This window comes from Platichthys flesus, chromosome 17, assembly GCF_949316205.1.
Source record: "Platichthys flesus chromosome 17, fPlaFle2.1, whole genome shotgun sequence".
NCBI lineage: Eukaryota > Metazoa > Chordata > Actinopteri > Pleuronectiformes > Pleuronectidae > Platichthys > Platichthys flesus.
The window spans coordinates 21,041,958-21,061,863 of record NC_084961.1 but is presented as its reverse complement, the minus strand read 5'-3'; the positions used below and the strand labels follow the sequence as shown (position 1 = coordinate 21,061,863).

The following is a 19,906-nucleotide window of genomic DNA, read 5'->3' as shown; positions in this document are numbered from 1 at the left end:
AATTCTCTCTGCCCTCATGTCTCTGTCTGGCCGGTTCTGAAGAGACTAGAAGAGCTCAACATCCCTTTTGAAGACTGTAGGGGTCAGTCTGAGACTAGAAGAGCTCAACATCCCTTTTGAAGACTATAGGGGTCAGTCTTATGGCAATGGTGCTAATTAGAAAGGCAATGGGAAGGGAGACCAGGCCAGACTTCTGGATATAAATCAGAGAGCTTTATTTGTGTCATGTAGAGCACATACATTGAATCTGGTCGAAGCTGATGCGGCAAAAAGCTAAGTAGATGCCACTTACTTTATATATTGCTCTCTGCCTCCACTTAAGGATGGACCATCTTAAAAAGCCATGTCAAAACAACTTTGAAATCCTGGTCAGATACCAAATTGGAGAGTCAGATCAAGAGTGAAGAGGCTGTAAGATACCAAGCTTCAGGAGTCAGAGATGCACTTCTTAAGGCGAGGGACAAAGCCACAGATCCAGTCATCAATCAATCATCAATTAAATTGTATTTGTATGGCCCATATTCAGAATTTTTTTTTAACAGGGTAAAAACAACATAGAAACCTCAGAGAGCCACATGTGAGGGATCCCTCTCCCAGGATGGACAGAAGTGCAATAGATGCCATGTGTAATGGAGAACATCAGAAAGATAAGGATTTTAGCAGCATTGATTAGAATAAACACTTTGTAGCATAATGGAAGGGCAATGAATTGATGGATTATTGTCAGTAATAGTCAAGTATCTGAGGAGAAATATTGTATATCAAGCAGTCTTGTTTGTTGGGCCAGAGCCCAGCAGATCGCCATCAGACACAGGTCAGAGGTTAACACAAAGAAAATCTACACATAGGCATGTATAGATCAAGGCCTTGTGGAACATTCCGATCCACCTGTGAGAACTTTTACCTGGCAGTTTCAAGTATCCCCTAGCAGGTTTCAAGCCCCCCGCAGGACCAGGGGAACCCCTGCTGGGTCTGTAGACGCCCAGTGAGGGCCGAGCCCCTCCCACTGGGGTCCAGCTCTGACACTCAATTGGCTTAAAGACAGCATCATCCTATGATGAGGACCTCTCAGGTAATTTAAAAGCCCTGGGACTCCAAATAATCTCCACCATTTTACCCTGCTCTGAAGACGTCAACAGACCCCTCCAGGTCTTCAGATGATTTAGTTGCTAAAGGGGGCAAACAGAGTTATTTTCTTTTATTTCTTTCATTTTTCTTTTATCTTAAGTTGAATCTTATTTTGAAAAACTGTTTTTGTTTTTAACTTGAAAAGGCAGCGCACAGGAACTCGCTCGCAGGCCAAGCTCAGAAACTTTCTTTCCACAATCCACAGCTGCGCCACAGCTGATCATACCTGCATCAGAGAAGGACGAAGGTTAATTCCGTTCCAAGAGCCAGAGAAATTCGCTCTATTCGGCCCAGCGCTGACCTCCGTTGCAACCACGAGACCCACCGTAGCACCGCTTAAGAGGCCCGGACTTCACTCATTTGTTTTCCAGGAATCCGCCCGTTCGAGCACGCATCCTGAGGTTTAACAAGAGATTCACTGGACTTCCAGAAAATCTGCGCCCCACGCGCAAGCAACACCGCGGAGGTCACAGTAAGAGGCTTTATTGTCTGGGCAGAGACTAGTTTAAATACTTAGCGTGTCATTTTATGAGTGTGTTTGTTTGTAGATCGCTGATCTGTTTTTAGCCGTGTAAACGCATGACGAACTGGAGACGTCACATCCGGTTCCTTTGTCTACTGTGTTCTGAGAAGCGCGCGGTAACTAACCGGCGCTTCCTTTTTAAGTGTTACCGTCAGAGATATTGTGCGGAGATTTACATCTGTTAAAAGATAAATCTCACGTAACTGGACTGCCTGCTTCGCTGGAAGTTTGTCTCTGACGATGTTTTGAGAGCTTTCCTGATGTCTCTATCTCTCTCTCTCTCTCTCTTTTCTCCCTAACCTGTTTTTACACACGTCCCGACCTACACTTACATATTTCATGTGGCATTTGTGATGAGTGCTGCTGCTGCTGTTGTCATCTTGGAAATATTGGAGTTTGTTAATTGAAGGATCATTGAATAACATTAACTTTATTTCCCCTTTAATAAATACTTTTGTAATTAAAGTATTTGTATTTCTGTGATTATTTGTGCATTTGTATGTGACTACAGCTGGATTACTATAGCCTGTGCTCGAACTTAAAACCACGTCAAATCTACTACTACTATTGCACAACATGTTGTAATCATAGTCCATGGTAAGCAGCCAAGACGATCATGATCCACCATCAAGATCGGATGCCACTATAGTCCACAGTCATTGTCCACGGCTGCCATCAGGATCCACTATCAGCAGCCACCTCAATCATGGTCCTCCACCATTATCAGATGCCAACACGAAACAGGAACCGCCATTATTATCACGATCAGCCAGCATGATACAGGATCCACCATTACGATCACAATCTCTGATTCATGGTCCGCCATTATAATCCAAGACGTGCAGTCAATAAATAATGGCGTTGCGGACTGGCTCATTTTCACACAGTCAACCCAGGAGCCTTGATCTCGTACGCTTCGAGCATCTAGGTCTCCAGAATTCATCATTGGGATTATGAAACAAGATTATGTTTCCAGTGTATGAAACTGGAAACATAATCCAGTTGCTCAAATGATCCAACATACAAAAGGCCTGCTTCTGTTAGTGTCAAGTTCAAGAAGGCTGTAGCAAAGATTAATTATGATTATTAATAAAAGTATTTTCCCTTGAAATACTGAACAATTTCATCTGTTAAGGTGAAAAATCCAGGGCACTTGTATTGATGAGATATTCAATTATTTTATGTGATAAGGATTGAGAAAAGGAAGGAGAAGCTGGGAAGAGGAGCTCCATGTGTCTTGTGTCCCCCGACATTCTAGACCTGTAGCAGCATAACTAAGAGCAGGTCTAAAACAAGCATGGACCAACTCTAACTATAAGCTTTATCGTAAAGGAAGGTTTTAAGCCTAGTCTTAAACGTACAGATGGTATCTGCCTCCCGAACTGAAAGGGGGAGGTGATCCAGAGGAGAGAAGCTTGACAGCTTAAAGCTCTGGCTCCTTCTCTACTTTTAGAGACTTTAGGGACGACAAGTAAGCCTGAATCCTGGGAGCGCAGTGCTCTAGTGGGTTGATATGGTACTATCAGCATTTTTCCTTTTGTTTAGTGCATTTAAAATCAACAGCAGTTTGGGTCTTTGTTTGAGATCTGTGTTAACAGTTTTTGAAAAATTTGTTAATGTAAAAATGTGTCAACACATTGTTGAGAAAAGTTCTTTTGTGATGAAGGTGATGAGAGAATATCTGAATTCATTATCAGTGATTAAAAAGAAAACGTTAAAATCCATCCAGATGGATTTTGCATAGGGAAATATGCATTAATATATAAAGTCAATGGTAAGAGAATGAGAGTAAGTTTGATTTAGTCTATATGGTCCTCTGTGTCTCTTCAGCACTTTAGCCAGGCTGACAGAGAGTCACACCTCCACCGAACCCAGTATTCCTCGATCCCTAAATAGCAATATCTTTATGACCTTTTTAATGATAAAATTCTTACTATTAGAAATAAAATCAACCATCTCCTGCCCTCAATTGGCACTAATTCCCTCCCAACAACAGAGATCTCAGAAACGGCTGAGAATCCTTCCCATTACTTAGACAGCTTCTCTCTGATCACCCGTGATCAGTTTACCAAAAATAATCTCAGGTTCTAAACCAACAACCTGTATCTTTGATCCCATTCCTACAAAATGACTAAATAAATTCTGCCCCTAATTGATAGTTCGTTACTTAACGCAATCAATCTGTCATTATCATCAGGTTATGTACCACAGTCTTTTAAAATAGCAGTAATCAAACCCCTTCTCAAAAAACCCACCCTAGACCCAGAGGTTTTAGCCAATTACAGACCAATATCTAATCTCCCCTTCATGTCTAAAATCTCAGAAAAAGTTATAGCCAATCAGCTGTATGAGTTTCTCCAGGAAAATAATAATTAATAGCCTCAGATCAGGGACTTGTGTCTGTCCTCGTTCTGTTAGATCTCAGTGCAGCATTCGACACAATAGACCATCACATTTTATTACAAAGACTTAAACAGTTAATTAACATTAATGGAACTGCCCTTAACAGGTTTAATTTGTATTTTTCTGATCGCACCCAATTCGTGCAAATGAATGATATGCGGATGACACCCAATTATACTTGTCAATAAAACCTGAACAAAGTAATCAATTAACTAAACTTTGAGCATATCTCAAGGACATAAAAACCTAGATGACCCGCATTTTCTCTTATTAAACTCAGATAAAATAGAGGTTATAATACTTGGCCCTAAACACCTTAGCGATACATTATCTCATGATATAGCTGCCATTGCTTCCAAGGAACTTGGGAGTGATCTTCAATCCTGATTTATCCTTTAATAGTCACTTAAAACAAAATTCTAGGACAGCCTTTTTCCACCTGCGTAATATCTCAAAAATGAGACATGTCCTTTCGCAAAAAGATGCAGAAAAACTAGTCCACGCCTTTGTTACATCGAGACTGGACTATTGCAATTCATTATTATCAGGCTCAAGCAGTAAGTCGTTAAAGACTCTACAGCTTTTCAAAATGCCGCAGCACGTCTCCTGACGAGAAACAAGAAAAGAAAGCCCATTTCTCCAGTATCAGCATCGCTACACTGGCTTCCAGTTAAATCTAGAATAGAATTTTAAATTCTCCTCCTCACCTTCAAGGCCCTTAATAATATAGCGCCTTTTATCTTAAAGAGCTTACCTTACCAACACACTAGAGCACTCACCTCCCAGAATTCAGACCTACTTGTCGTCCCTAAAGTCTCTGAAGGTAGAGTAGGAGCCAGAGCTTTTAGCCATCAAGCCCCTCTGCTGTGGAATAATCTACCACTTTCAGTTCGGGAGGCAGACACCATCTGTTCGTTTAAAAGTAGGCTCAAAACCTTCCTTTTTGATAAAGCTTATAGTTAGAGCTAATTATTGCGGCAGAACGTAACTTGTTCTATTTTCTAAAATAGGAAGCGTTTAGTCTAAAAAGGCATAGAGGTATTGATGGCTGATCTACTGAATGGGCCACATGGTTTTCTTCGTACTATAATACAAACTAGTAGCCAGTCAGATTTACCTTGAGCCTCAGTGTAGCCCCAAGTTCGGCCAGTATCACTGATTACAAGGCAAAACCCCTGATGACGCTAAGGGAATATATGACACATGACACACGGAGCTTCTCTTTCCAGCTTCTCCTTCATCTTCTCCATCCCTATCCCCCTTCCGCGGAATTCCTTTGCTTTATCACCCGCAGATCCAGGGCCTCTGTGGCTGCCCCATGGATGCGGTTTGTGGATCGCGCATCGGGGGTTGTGGTGGTGGATCCAGTGTGGCGGATTCTGTGTCGTGTGGGCTGATCGTGGTGGTGGTGGCGGACCCTGTGGCATTGGGTACGGGCGGTGGACCAGGACCGCGGCGGTGGCTTGTGGTGGGTGCTGGTGGGCGGCGGTGGACGGTGACTGTGGACTGGAGTGGCGTCTGGTCTGGATTGTGGATCGTGGTCCTGCTGGTTGCTGACCATGGACTGTGATTGCAGCGGGACTGCTTGGCATGTCATGTTGGTGTTGTCCTTTGGAAAGTTTACCCTCATCAAATGCTGATAAAAACTATAATGTGGCTCTCTCTGAGGATTCTACGTATTTTTACCCTGTAAAATGTTTTTTTAAGTAGTTTTTCCTTACTCTTGCTGAGGGTTAAGGACAGAGGATGTCACACCCTGTTAAAGCCCTATGAGACGAATTGTGATTTGTGAATAAGGGCTATACAAATAAAATTTGATTGATTGATTTGATTGAATTTAAACCTTGAACTTTGCTTGTCTTCTGCACCACCACTCACCTGTATCTTGCAGAGATTTTGTTACTGTTACCAACGCGTCTAAGCAGAAAACCTCCCATTGTGTTGTGCTTTTGTAAAAGGCAAACCGTGGAGAAAATCTGGACCCAATTCTTTGGAGATCCTCCGGGGTGATGTAACTGAGACCATGTAGACAAGGACAATGCTAATTAGCAAGAACACATGTCACAAATCCTGTCTGTGCATTCTTTATTATCACTCATACCCTCATCAGTTCTGTTTATTTAGTTCTGTCAGGTGTTTATACCTGTCAGTTCCTCATGCTCCCTGTCAAAGACTTATGTTCTTACTAGTAACCTGACGAATTGTAATTTGTGAATATGGGCTATACAAATAAAATTTGATTGATTGATTAACGAGTCAGTTTAGACTATTATTCAAGTACCCTCATCATTTTCACATAATTAACGTTCAGTTACTTGTTAATCATAATTAAAATAAATTTTAGAAGAATAAAATAAACATAAATGTGTCAATGAAAATTACTTCTCTTATGAATGTACTCAGTCAGTTGTGTGTTTTAATAAACCTCATTGTTCGCTGTGACAGTTTCACATTTCACTATGAAACTTTCTTTAATCTCTTCAAATCCGCTCAGAATTAACGTGCACTCTTCCTCTGTGAAATATAGTGCACTTCAGTTAACACTAACTTATCAGAGTAACTTCTTAACCAGCTTTGTAGTACAGACTCCTGTACTATAACCAAGACCTGTAACTGTCCATTCAGATAACCTGAAAACCATCGTCATCAATCTAAATGATCCTGATTGGGACAAAAGAGTTTAGGCCACATTAAAGTGAGAAATAATGATTGTCATCTGATTTTTTTATTGATAAAGGCAATCTTTTTTCGTACTAGAACTTTCATGTATCTACTCTCGATTTAAAACAGAGGGAGAATTTATAACCCTAATCAATCAATCGTTTAAATTTGATTCGTAAGCCATATAAACAAATCATAATCTGTCTCATAGGGCTTAACAAGGTGTGACATCTTATGCCTCTGGCTCACAGGATCCCTCCCTGTCAACCACCAGTGAGGGATCCTTCTCCCAATACAGACGTTATATATTTCCTACATAATATCTGAGCATATTGATGCTTCTAGTCTTATTCTATTGATGCATTTCAGAACATGAAGAGCCTAGTTAGTCCGGTTGAACACTGGTCTCGAGCTAACAACCGCACTCTGTTCTGCTTCTAAGAAGTGGTCTTAGACCGCCGTCAAGTGAATTCTGGAGCCGTTAATTTCTGGTGTGACACTGTACGAACCGATAGCAGGAAGCGTACTAGTATATTTGTATTTTCATTGGTTTAAAAAAGTTTTCTCTTTCTGTTTCAATGACCGGTTAGCTACCAAACCAAGTGTCAAATGGCAGGGGAGACACGTGGACTCAGGACAAAGTGAGATGCGTCCTGGATATTTGGGCTGAAGAGAACATGTCACAATTATTAGATAAGGTGCACAAGAACACAGGTATTTAAAATATTTAGCAAGACAATGAAGTAGAGCGGATTCCAGCAAAATATTGAGTGGTATTGAGTGAATGTAAAAACACTGCATCAACAGTACATCAAAGTACAGTGGAGGAAATAATTATTTGATCCCTCGCTGATTTTGTAAGTTTGCCCATTCACAAAGACACAAACAGTCTATAATTTTAATGGTAGGTTTATTACAATAGTGAGAGATGGAATATCAAAAGGAAAATCCAGGAAATCACTTTAAATAAAATATATAAACAGACTTGCATTTTATCGAGTGAAATAAGTATTTGATCCCCTGCCAACCATCAACAATTCTGGCTCCCACAGACTGGTTAAATACTCCTACTCCTTAGATACACTGAAAAAAACATGTTACCTGCAGCAAAGACACCTGTGTGTCAATCAGTCACCCATCACCTGTATAAAAGACACCTGTACATGCATTCATAAGTCAGACTCCAAACTCTCCACCATGGGCAAGACCAAAGAGTTGTCTAAGGACATCAGGGACAAGATTGTAGACCTGCACAAGACTGGATTGGGCTACAAGACCATAGGCAAGAAGCTGGGTGAGAAGGAGACAACTGTTGGTGCGATCGTTCGAAAATGGAAGACGCACAAAACAAACATCAATCGTCCTCGTTCTGGGGCTCCTTGCAAAATCTCACCTCGTGGGGTATCACTGATGATCTCAAGGCAGCTGGGACCACAGTCACCAAGAAAACCATTGGGAACACACTACGCCGCAATGGATTAAGATCCTGCAGTGCCCGCAAGGTCCCCCTGCTCAAGAATGCACATGTACAGGCCCGTCTGAAGTTCGTCAGTGATCACCTGAATGATTCAGAGAAGTCTTAGGAGCAAGTGCTGTGGTCAGATGAAACCAAAATTGAGCTCTTTGGCATCAACTCGACTCGCCGTGTTTGGAGGAGGAAAAATACTGACTATGACCCCAAGAACACCATCCCCATCGTCAAGTATGGAGGTGGAAGCATTATGCTTTGGGGGTGTTTCTCTGCTAAGGGGACAGGACGACTTCACCGCATTGATGGAAAGATGGACGAGGCCATGTACCGTAAAATCCTGAGTGACAACCTTCTTCCCTCCGCCATGGGCACTGAAAATGGGTCGTGGATGGGTCTTCCAGCAGGACAATGACCCAAAACATACGGCCAAGGCAACAAAGGAGTGGCTCAAAAGGAAACACATTAAGGTCATGGAGTGGCCAAGTCAGTCTCCGGACCTTAATCCCATCGAAAATCTGTGGAGGGAGCTGAAGCTTCGAGTTGCGAAGCGACAGCCTCGAAACCTTAAGGATTTGGAGATGATTTGCAAAGAGGAGTGGACCAAGATTCCTCTTGATACGTGCACAAACCTGGTAATTAACTACAAGAAACGTCTGACCTCTGTGCTTGCCAACAAGGGTTTTGCCACCAAGAACTAAGCCATTTATTGGCAGGGGATCAAATACTTATTTCACTCGATAAAATGCAAGTCTGTTTATATATTTTATTTAAAGTGATTTCCTGGATTTTCCTTTTGATATTCTATCTTTCACTATTGTAATAAACCTACCATTAAAACTATAGACTGTTTGTGTCTTTGTGAATGGGCAAACTTACAAAATCAGCGAGGGATCAAATAATTATTTCCTCCACTGTATATATAAGGCTTTGCAGAAAACCGGTAAACCTGCATATGAAAAGTACAAATTTTTTCCAGATCAACATCAGCATAAACAGAACCTGACAGGGCTCTATGATGGCAGAATATTAAGGTGGAAATCGGGGTGGGCTTGTTGAATTTTACATGCCCGATTGAATGACCATTAATAGAGACATTTCCACCACTTGGCTTTTGTTTACACTTTCTGAGCTGAAGCTTATCATACATGCCATGGGCATGTTGAACTTGCTTCATAGTACAGGCCCAAGGACTTTGAAGTTAAAAACCCACAGCAACTTAACATCAGGTTTGAGTCTCTGTAGATTTTTTAAATCTCAAACGATGCAAGCTGGAAAATACTGTATGCCTGTTTTGTCTCTTTAAAACATAATTACTTGAAATTAGTGAACTCTCAGCTGTAAAACTACTTTAAAGTTAAAAGACTTCAGAAAAAATTGTGTTTCAATACAATGTTGACGTTCACTGTTTTTCTAACCTGAAATTAACTAAAATAACCATATTAGGTAAATAAGGAATACATGTTAATTCCACTTGAGTACTGTGTGATGTTTTTGAATGAATATTGGGAATGTTCTAATACCATCATCATTGAGAGACTCCACTGACATAGCTCTGGTCCTGAAACTGAGGGAGTCTGTGGACTGGGATAGGATCCTGCGCAGCCCCAGGGGAGAGCCATCAATAAAGGTCCTACAAAACACACACACACAGATGGAAAAATTTGGTTAGGAACTATTTCACTTATATAAGTAAGCATCAGTCAATATTTCTGTTTGTGTTTTAATAGGATGCTAAAAGGTTTGGAAAACCTCCTGAGAGATCTTAATGAAATCTAGTGGAAAAGTGTGAGCCAAGGATAAAACTCCTATTTTTTATGTGTCATGGTTTATGTATTTATGATAGTGCTTGACTCCTGGTGGTATATTTTAATACAGCCCAAATATGTCACTTGTCCAGTACAAGTATTTTATTGTTTAATAAACCTACGCAGTCTTGAGGCTGACACTCCAATGTCAAACTATCACAGATGAGTGAAACTATTTTCTGCTCCTTTTTATGATTGTTGTTTTCTTCAATGCAGTAATACAGTTTTCCATCAGGTGAACAAAATATAACGATACAGGGTAATCGAATATACTTCAGAAATTGAAAAAGGCACAAAGCAGCATCAGGAAGACAGGCATTGTGTACTCACGCCTGTCTTCCTGATAACAGGTTACTAGTAAGAACATAAGTCTTTGACAGGGAGCATGAGGAACTGACAGGTATAAACACCTGACAGAACTAAATAAACAGAACTGATGAGGGTATGAGTGATAATAAAGAATGCACAGACAGGATTTGTGACATGTGTTCTTGCTAATTAGCATTGTCCTTGTCTACATGGTCTCAGTTACATCAGCCCGGAGGATCTCCAAAGAATTGGGTCCAGATTTTCTCCACGGTTTGCCTTTTACAAAAGCACAACACAATGGGAGGTTTTCTGCTTAGACGCGTTGGTAACAGTAACAAAATCTCTGCAAGATACAGGTGAGTGGTGATGCAGAAGACAAGCAAAGTTCAAGGTTTAAATTCAATCAAATCAATCAATCAAATTTTATTTGTATAGCCCTTATTCACAAATCACAATTCGTCTCATAGGGCTTTAACATGGTGTGACATCCTCTGTCCTTAACCCTCAGCAAGAGTAAGGAAAAACTACTAAAAACCCTTTTACAGGGTAAAAATATGTAGAAACCTAAGAGAGAGCCACATTAAGATTAAGATTAAGATCTATTTATTAGTCCCAAACACATGCACAGACATGCAAAGGCACACTCATGCAGGTAGGGAAATTTAACTTCTGCTTTTGACCCATCTGGTGCAGGACACACAGCGCAGTGAGCGACCATGTACGGTGCTCGGGGAGCAGATGTTGGGGGAGTAAGGTGCCTTGCTCAGGGACACTAGACAGGGTAGGGAGTCTCTTGGATTTTTCGACAGATCAATCCAGGTTCGTCTTTTGTTGTCTCCGTGGAGTCGAACCAGAGACGAACCAGAGACCTTCTCTGCCCATAGTCCAAGTTTCTGCCACTAGACCACCGCCTCTCTTGTGGATCCCTCACATGTGAGGGTCCCTCTCCCAGGATGGACAGAAGTGCAATATATGCCACTTGTAGGAAAACATCATCAGGATTAAAGTTGTTAGCAGCATTGATGAGGGTAAACATCTTGAAGGATAACTTCAATACGATATGTCAAGCAGTCCAGCTGCAATCATGATCCACCATCTAGATCAGATGCCACTTTAGTCCACAGTTATTGTCCTCTGCCACTTATTAGGATCCATCAAGAGCCGCTGCCGCGGCCCTGGTCCACTGCCCGTATCTGATGCCAACGCGACACAGGATCCGCCATTACCACTATACTCAGCCCACACGATATAGAATCCGCCATACTGGATCCACCATTGCGACCTCTGATGCGCGATCCACAAATAGTAATCCATGGTGCGTCCACAGAGGCCCTGGATCTGTGGGCGATAAAGCAAAGGGATTCCGGGGAAGGTGGAGAGGGATGGAGACGAGGAAGGAGAAGCTGGAAAGAGAAGCTCCGTGTGTCATGTCATAAATTCCCTTTGCGTCTTAGCGTCATCAGGGTTTTTTGCACTGTAATCAATGATACAATGATACAGGCCGAACTTGAGGCTACACTGAGGCTCAAGGTAAATCTGACTGGCTACTGGTTTGTATGCAGTGATGCCAGTAACGCGTTACTTGGTAGAGCGTTACTCTAATCTGACCACTTTTTTCAGTAACGACTAATCTAACTCGTTACTATTTCCAAACCAGTAATCAGATTAAAGTTACTTGTCCAAGTCACTTTGCGTTACTATTTTGGTATTTGTGGTTAAACCGCTGGGCACGTGCCGCGGCTGGGGGAGAAGTCGCCCCGTCGCCCTCCTCTCCACGCCGCCAGAGGCTCGGTGTGCGGCACTCCTCTATGTTTATTTTGGGGGGGGGGGTCCTCGTCCGCAGTGCCTCATGGCGTCACTGGTGCGGGGGCTTTCCTTCTCTTGGGCCGCGGGGCGGTGTCCGTCGGCGGTGCGGAAGGCAGGGACCGGTTGGAGGGGACTGGGTACGGTAGTCGGCGGCAGCGACTCTGGACGTTTGTCGTCCCGTGTCACGGATCACCTCAGCTACGGCGCCCGCTGGGGGAACCGTCCTTTTGCGGGGGTGGGGGGGGATGGGTGGGGGCTCCGGCTGTTTCTAATAAAGTGAGTGTTGGCAAAACAAGTTGTCATGTTTATGTTGAGGCGGGGGGGGTGTTGACGGCAGCTGCTGAATGTAACTAATAAAGTAACTTGTAATCTAACTAAGTTACTTTTAAAATCAAGTAACTTCTAAAGTAACTAAGTTACCTTTAAAATCAAGTAATCTGTAAAGTAACTAAGTTATTTTTTCAAAGTAACTGTGGCAACACTGTTTGTATGATAGTACGATAAAAACCATGTGGCCCACTCAGTAGATCAGCCATCAATAGCTCCATGCCTTTTAAGACTAAACGCTTCCTATTTTAGAAAATAGAACAAGTTACGTTCTGCCGCGCTAATTAGCTCTAACTATAAGCTTTATCAAAAAGGAAGGTTTTGAGCCTACTCTTTAACGAAAAGATGGTGTCTGCCTCCCGAACTGAAAGTGGTAGATTATTTCACAGCAGAGGAGCTTGGTGGCTAAAAGCTCTGGCTCCTACTCTACTTTTACAGACTTTAGGGAGCGGAGTGCTCTGGTGGGTTGATAAGGTACTAACAGCTCTTTAAGGTAAAAAGGCTCTATATTATTAAGGGCCTTGAAGGTGAGGAGGATAATTTTAAATTTTATTCTAGATTTAGAATAGAAAGTTCTGGAGAACTTTCCTGTTGGAAGTAAACAGACATTGTTCACGTCTGACGTCATTACGGTAAGCGTGCTGCGTCATTTCCTGTTTTCTTGCCACTGTTGGTGGTCGCTCTGCGAATTAGCTCCGCTGCTAAACACAGCTGTTTCTCTGTAGCACTACGGCTAAAATCACCGGTCTGTAGTTAAACACTCGCACATACCAACCCTTATTCTATCGTGCTTAGTGATTCTGTGTTCTGTCTGAGCTCACCCTCGTAGCTCTATAGCAGCGATGTCTTCTCTCTCCCTGTTGCTCCACTGCTCTCTCTTGCTCCGAGTGTCTTATGTTTACTTACTCCTCTGCCTCCCTTAACAGTAGTGGTACATGTAATAAATGTAGTGTGTTGGTAGCGATGGAGGCGAGGCTTAATGACTTAGAAGCTCGGCTCAGCAGCTTAGAAACTCCGTTAGTTGTAGTTAGCCGGCTGCCGCTAGCCGCGGAGCCACCTAGCTTATCACATAGCTTAGCCTTAACGAGCAGTCCCCAGACTAGTCCCGTGCAGCCGGGAGCCCAGGGCAGCTGGGTGACAACCCGGAGGGGGCATAGTGCTAGACTTAAAAAGCCCACGATGAAAGAGCCACCAGCTCACGTTTCAAATAGATTCGCTCCTCTCAGCGAGGCACCCGCTGATAAACAAACTCTGATTATTGGCGACTCGGTTCTGAGAAATGTCAGGTTAGCGACACCAGCGACCATAGTTAATTGTATCCCAGGGGCCAGAGCCGGCGACATCGAATCTAAACTTAAGTTAATGGCTAAAACTAAAAACGGTAAATACAATAAAATCGTAATTCACGTTGGCAGCAACAACTCCCGGCTTCGTATTTCGGAGGTCACTAAATTGAATGTTGAGTCGGTGTGTGCATTTGCTAAAACGATGTCGGACACAGTAGTTTTCTCTGGCCCGCTCCCTAATACAACAGGTGATGACATGTTTAGCCGCATGTTGTCTTTTAACCTGTCGAGGTGGTGTCCTGTAAACGGCGTGGGCTTTATAGAAAATTGCGGGTCATCCAGGTTTTTATGTCCTTGAGACATGCTTGAAGTTTAGTTAATTGATTACTTTGTTCAGGTTTTATTGACAAATATAACTGGGTGTCATCCGCATAGCAGTGGAAATTTACCGAGTGTGTCCTGTTAATTTTTCCTAGTGGAAGCATATATAATGAGAATAAAATTGGGCCGAGCACAGAGCCCTGTGGAACACCATGGTTAACTTTGGTGCGCACAGATGACTCATCATTAATTTGCACAAATTGGGAGCAATCAGAAAAATACGATTTAAACCAGTTAAGGGCGGTTCCATTGATGTTAATTAACTGTTTGAGTCTTTGTAATAAAATTTGATGGTCAATTGTGTCGAATGCTGCACTGAGATCTAACAGAACGAGGACAGACACAAGTCCCTGATCTGAGGCTATTAAAAGGTCATTAGTGACTTTTGCCAAGGCTGTCTCTGTACTGTGATTGGCTCTAAACCCCGATTGAAAGTCTTCATATATATTATTTTCCTGAAAAAAACTCACACAGCTGATTGGCAACAACTTTTTCTAAGATTTTAGAAATGAAGGGGAGATTAGATATTGGCCTGTAATTGGCTAAAACCTCTGGGTGGGTTTTTTGAGTAGGGGTTTGATGACAGCTATTTTAAAAGACTGTGGTACATAACCTGATGATAATGACAGATTGATAATGTTAAGTAACGAACTATCAATTAGGGGCAGAATTTCTTTAAGTAATTTGGTAGGAATGGGATCTAAGATACAGGTTGTTGGTTTAGAACCTGAGATTAATTTGGTAAACTGATCACGGGTGATCAGAGAGAAGCTGTCTAAGTAATGGGTAGGATTCTCAGCCGTTTCTGAGATCTCTGTTGTTGGGAGGGTATTAGTGCCAATTGAGGGCAGGAGATGGTTGATTTTATTTCTAATAGTTTGAATTTTATCATTAAAAAAGGTCATAAAGATATTGCTATTTAGGGATCGAGGAATACTGGGTTCGGTGGAGGTGTGACTCTCTGTCAGCCTGGCTACAGTGCTGAAGAGAAACCTGGGGTTGTTTTTATTCTCTTCTATTAGTTTTGAATAGTAGGTGGCTCTTGCTTTGTGGAGAGCCTTTTTATATTCTTTAACACTATTCTTCCAGTCTAAGAGATTTTCAACATGGTTGCTGGAGCGCCACTCCCTTTCTAGTTTTCTGGATAATTGTTTTAACTCATTTGTCTGGGAATTATACCACGGAGCTAATTTACTATGTTTGACATTTTTCTTTTTTAGAGGCGCTATTGAATCTATGTTAATCGTAATGAGTCTGCAGAGCTATCGACGAGTCGGTCTATCTCAATGGAGTGTGGGTTTTTAAAGAATTTGTTCTTTATATCTAAGGATAATATGGGTTTAAATGTAATTGGAATTATTTTCTTAAATTTAGCTACAGCACTATCAGGCAGACATCTAGAAAATTTGTTTTTTATTAGTGACATATATTCAGTTATTAAAAAATCGAAGCTTATTAAATTATGGTCAGATAGAACTGGATTGCGTTGAAGTACTGTTAAATGTTCAATTCCGACACCGTACGATAATACAAGGTCAAGTGTGTGGTTACAACAATGTAACACACTGACTGAAACCAATTGGGTCTAGTATCGAAATAAATGCTACGCTAAGGCTATCTTTATTATTGTCAACATGTTGGTTTTTCCTAGATTGGCGTGGAAGATTAAGAACAAGACATTCAAGTGAGGGACAATAAATCTATGTTGTAATTGGAGACTTTCATTGACTAAAATAGCCTTAGTTGACAGTGATCTAATGTTTAAAAGACCACATTTAAAAGTCTTGGTTTCCTGTGTTGTTTCAGAGGTTGTTTTAATTTGTATTTGATTTTTGTGTGGAGTTCTCGCTCTGTTATCGTTTCATTTCAATAATTTAATCAGATGGTGGACAGACACAATCTCTCTGGGGCTATGTGACTGATCCAGAGGGAGTGCAGAGAAGTGTTTAGCAGTGCAGTTCTGCTTCCTGGTCCCAACTATGGGGGGTCATGTAATAGACTTATTAATATTCCTAGATAAGAGAGCTGATCCATCCAGAGTGGGATGAACGCCGTCTCTCCTAACAAGACCAGGTTTTCTCCAAAGAGTTTGCCAATTATCTACAAAGCCCACACAATTTACAAGACACCACTTCAACAGCCAGCGGTTAAAAGCCAACATGCGGCTAAACATGTCATCACTTGTTGTGTTAGGGGGAGGGCCAGAGAAAACTACTGTGTCCGACATCGTTTTTGCGAAAGCACACACCGACTCAACATTCACTTTAGTGACCTCCGACATGCGAAGCCGGGAGTCATTGCTGCCGACGTGAATTATGATTTTACTGTATTTACTAGAGATGAGCCGGATACTCGGCTGAAACGAGTATCCGGTACGGATAAAGCACTTTTGCCGAGCACGAGTATTATACGAGTAATACGAGTCATTATCTGTGCTCGGACTGAATGAAAATCCTCACACAGCGTCACAGCGCTCCTCCCCTTCACACACCGCTCTGCTCACTCACTCACAGAACAGCTCTCTGTCTCTCTCAGTCACTCAGGTTCGCGGGTCTTTTCGGTTAACGTTTAGGGTTTCTTCAGCTTGAAGTTTGTTTTTATTTCAGTTTGTACTTATTATTAACCAGTAGAGTTCTGTTAAACGTGGGTTCGTTCAGTCGTGGTGCTTGTAGAAAGCGACTCGCGTTGCGTCTCTGCCTGTCGGAGATTTTTTTTTTTTTTTTTTTTTAAACAGTTTTTTTTTTTACTTCATGCATTAAGTGTCTGACTACTCTCTAGCGTCTGGCTGCTCTCTCTCTCTCTCTCTCTCCCTCTCTCTGCCAGTCGTTGGAGTTTTTTTTTTTTTTTTTTAAACCGTCAGTTGGCTCTAACCAGTTTTATTTTACATCACGCACTGAGTGTCTGACACATTCTAGGTAGTAGTGGTATAAAAAATATTACAAATTAAGCTACACACACACACACACACACTCCCCCTCTCTCTCTATGTCTCTCTCTTACTCACTCAAACACACACTCACACACACACACACACACACTCCCGGGTTAAATCACACCCACTTCCGGGTTAGGCCCCGCCCACTCCGAGTACGGATACGGATACAGATAATTCATATGGTTAACAGATACAGATACAGATACAGATAATGCTGTACTCGCTCATCCCTAGTATTTACGTTCACTTTTAGCCAGAAACTTCAGTTTAGATTCGATGTCGCTGGCTCTGGCCCCTGGGATACAATTTACCATGGTCGCTGGTGTCGCTAACCTGACGTTTCTCAGAACCGAGTCGCCAATAATCAGAGTTTGTTTATCAGCGGGTGCCTCGCTGAGTGGAGCGAATCTATTTGAAACGTGAGCTGGTAGCTCTTTAATCGTGGGGTTTTTAAGACAAGCACTATGCCCCCTCCGGAACATCACCAAGCAACCCTGGGCTCCTTGCTGCACGGGACAAGTCAGGGGACTGCTAGTTGAGGCTAAGCTATGTGTTAAACTAGGTGGCTCCGCAGCTAGCGGGAGTGGCTAACTACAGCTAACGGAGGTTCTAAGCTGCAGAGCCGAGCTTCTAAGTCGCTTAGCCTCGCTTCCATCGCTACCAACACATTACATTTATTACAAGTACCACTACTGTTAAGGGAGGCAGAGGAGTAAGTAAACAAATAAGACACTCGGAGCAAGAGAGAGCAGTGGAGCAACAGGGAGAGAGAGAAGACATCGCTGCTATAGAGCTACGAGGGTGAGCTAAAAAAGAACACAGAATCACTGTGTTCCTTGAGCACGATAGAGTAGGGGTTGGATAGAGTAGGGGTTGGTATGTAAGGGTGTTTAACTACAGAACGTTTTTTTGCCGTAGTAATACAGAGAAACAGCTGTGTTTAGCAGAGGAGCTAGTACAGAGAGCGACCACCACCAGCGGCATGAAAACAGGAAATGACGCAGCACGCTTACCGTAATGACGCCTAAATTCAGCTTTACAGCGCATCAACATCGGTGTCAACTCTTATAAACACAAAATCTCTAAACATCTTAATTTGTGTCTCCTGTGTATGTGGCACTACTTTGTCATATTTGTATTCTTGTGTTGTGTGTTTTGTTTAGCATCAATTGCAAGGAAACTGCGGGGCATCTCACTCAGTGTGCGGTACAATAAAAGGAAGGAGGCTGTGACCTGAGCTCATTCACTCTCTACAGACTACCGGAAGTCTGCCTGTCTCTCACCTCACATTTTCAGGTACTTTCAATCTGCTGGTGATCCATGGCTTGTTGTTGGGGAAGCAACTTACACTCTGGGCTGGCTTATTTTTTTTTTCACAGAATTAGATGTACTTTGAGATTCAATCTGTCATTTTGTTAATGTCCTCCCTATGTGGCTCACAGAGTACATCCCATTCTGTCGACTCAAAGCAGTTCTGCAGTGCCTGCTTCGCCTCCTGAATCAACCAGAGGACAATTTTTTGATCAGATCTGCCTGGTGGCGGGAGGACAGTAGGATTTGCAAACAGGAGGTCCAGTGTTTAATGGTCTGTATTGGGGCAGTAAACACACTGCTATAAGTTGGGTAGTAATGAGTCCAGTTTTACAATAAAATAATAAAATCCTCAGCGACAACCATGATGAGTTTTGGCTATTGTGTCTTTAATGATGTCAGCAGCTCCCTCTGAATCAGTGGTGGGAGGGATGTAAATCCTGATCACAATGGCGGTTCACTGTCCGGACTACAGAGATGTTCCTTCACACTAACATATCTGAGATTACAACACCTCTCACTCACATGAAGTGCATCCCCCCTCCCTTCTTCATACTGCTCTACATAACATCTCTGTCTGCTTGAACAGGCCCGAAGCCGCTATGGACCAGGCTTATTTAAGTGAAGCAATCTCACTATTCCTCCTGTATTGATGAGCTTGTCTGTCTCAATCCCCATGAGACTGTATGTTCCCAATGATGATAGTGTTGTGATCATTTTTGCGCTATCACACATTCATATCTTTCCATTGACACAATTCTTCTGCCCTCGCCATGTGTTGTGCAGTACATGGTTTACACAGCAAGCTACCACTTCTGTAGAAAACACCTAGGACATGAGCAAAGTGTTTTAGGGAAGAGGCGAAGAAGATCATCCTGATTGAACTTACAGTCCTTTGGGTAGAAGGTTGCAACCGAGCCTTGAAAGGAAGAGTGCCAAATACCAGGACCTTTTGAAAGACTGCAATGAACGTTGGACACTACCTGATAAGATCAACTCTTCCTGGCCAAGGCTACATTCACCAAAGGTGAATGAAGGGTAAGCATCTTTTAGATATAATTATTCTCACTGTCTGTGCTGTCCTTTGTCATTGTCCGTTCGTGATTGTCACCTCGCGTCATTTGACTTTCCCACGTTGATGGTTTGTCATGCTTTTTTGCTCTCTAGTATCTTCTCAATGTTTCCGGTGTCTTCTTATTTTATACTGATTTTGTTTTTTAGTTTAGCCTTTTGAGTCTTTTTTCTCCAAGTAATGTATCCGTTTGTGGAATATTTTTAACTGTAAATTTAACTTTTTATTTTACAACTTTATTTGCTTCTGCATTTTTGGGTTCATCTTCTCCTTAAACTCAGACAGGATTATGATGACGGATTGTGGAATATTGTGGCATCTGATTGTTGAGGTAATTTCTGATCGAGGTGGTAGCTGAATTATTATTTTAGGTGCTGATCATGGATGGCTTGTTAATGTCATAAAATGTGTCTACTCACATACTCTACCATTACTGACAAAAACTTTGTTTTACTTTGCTATATGTTACACACTGATTTTTTCTAATC

The 19,906-nt window shown here is 42.1% G+C and overlaps 1 protein-coding gene and 1 long non-coding RNA gene across 3 annotated transcripts in view; one reads left to right on the top strand and one right to left on the bottom strand.

Moving 5' to 3' along the window:
* The window catches only part of arhgef1a (Rho guanine nucleotide exchange factor (GEF) 1a), a 111,735-nt gene that overhangs the window by 72,231 nt on the left and 19,598 nt on the right, over positions 1-19,906 (bottom strand). For both annotated transcript variants that reach the window (XM_062409871.1, XM_062409870.1), the window contains exon 6: positions 9,707-9,816. In XM_062409871.1, the coding sequence (XP_062265855.1) occupies positions 9,707-9,816 (110 nt within the window). The remainder of the gene's footprint in view (positions 1-9,706; positions 9,817-19,906) is intronic.
* Positions 1,276-18,717, top strand: LOC133972421 (uncharacterized). Its single transcript, XR_009924454.1, has 3 exons — positions 1,276-1,600; positions 18,199-18,331; positions 18,478-18,717. It is a non-coding gene; the product is annotated as an uncharacterized LOC133972421 (long non-coding RNA).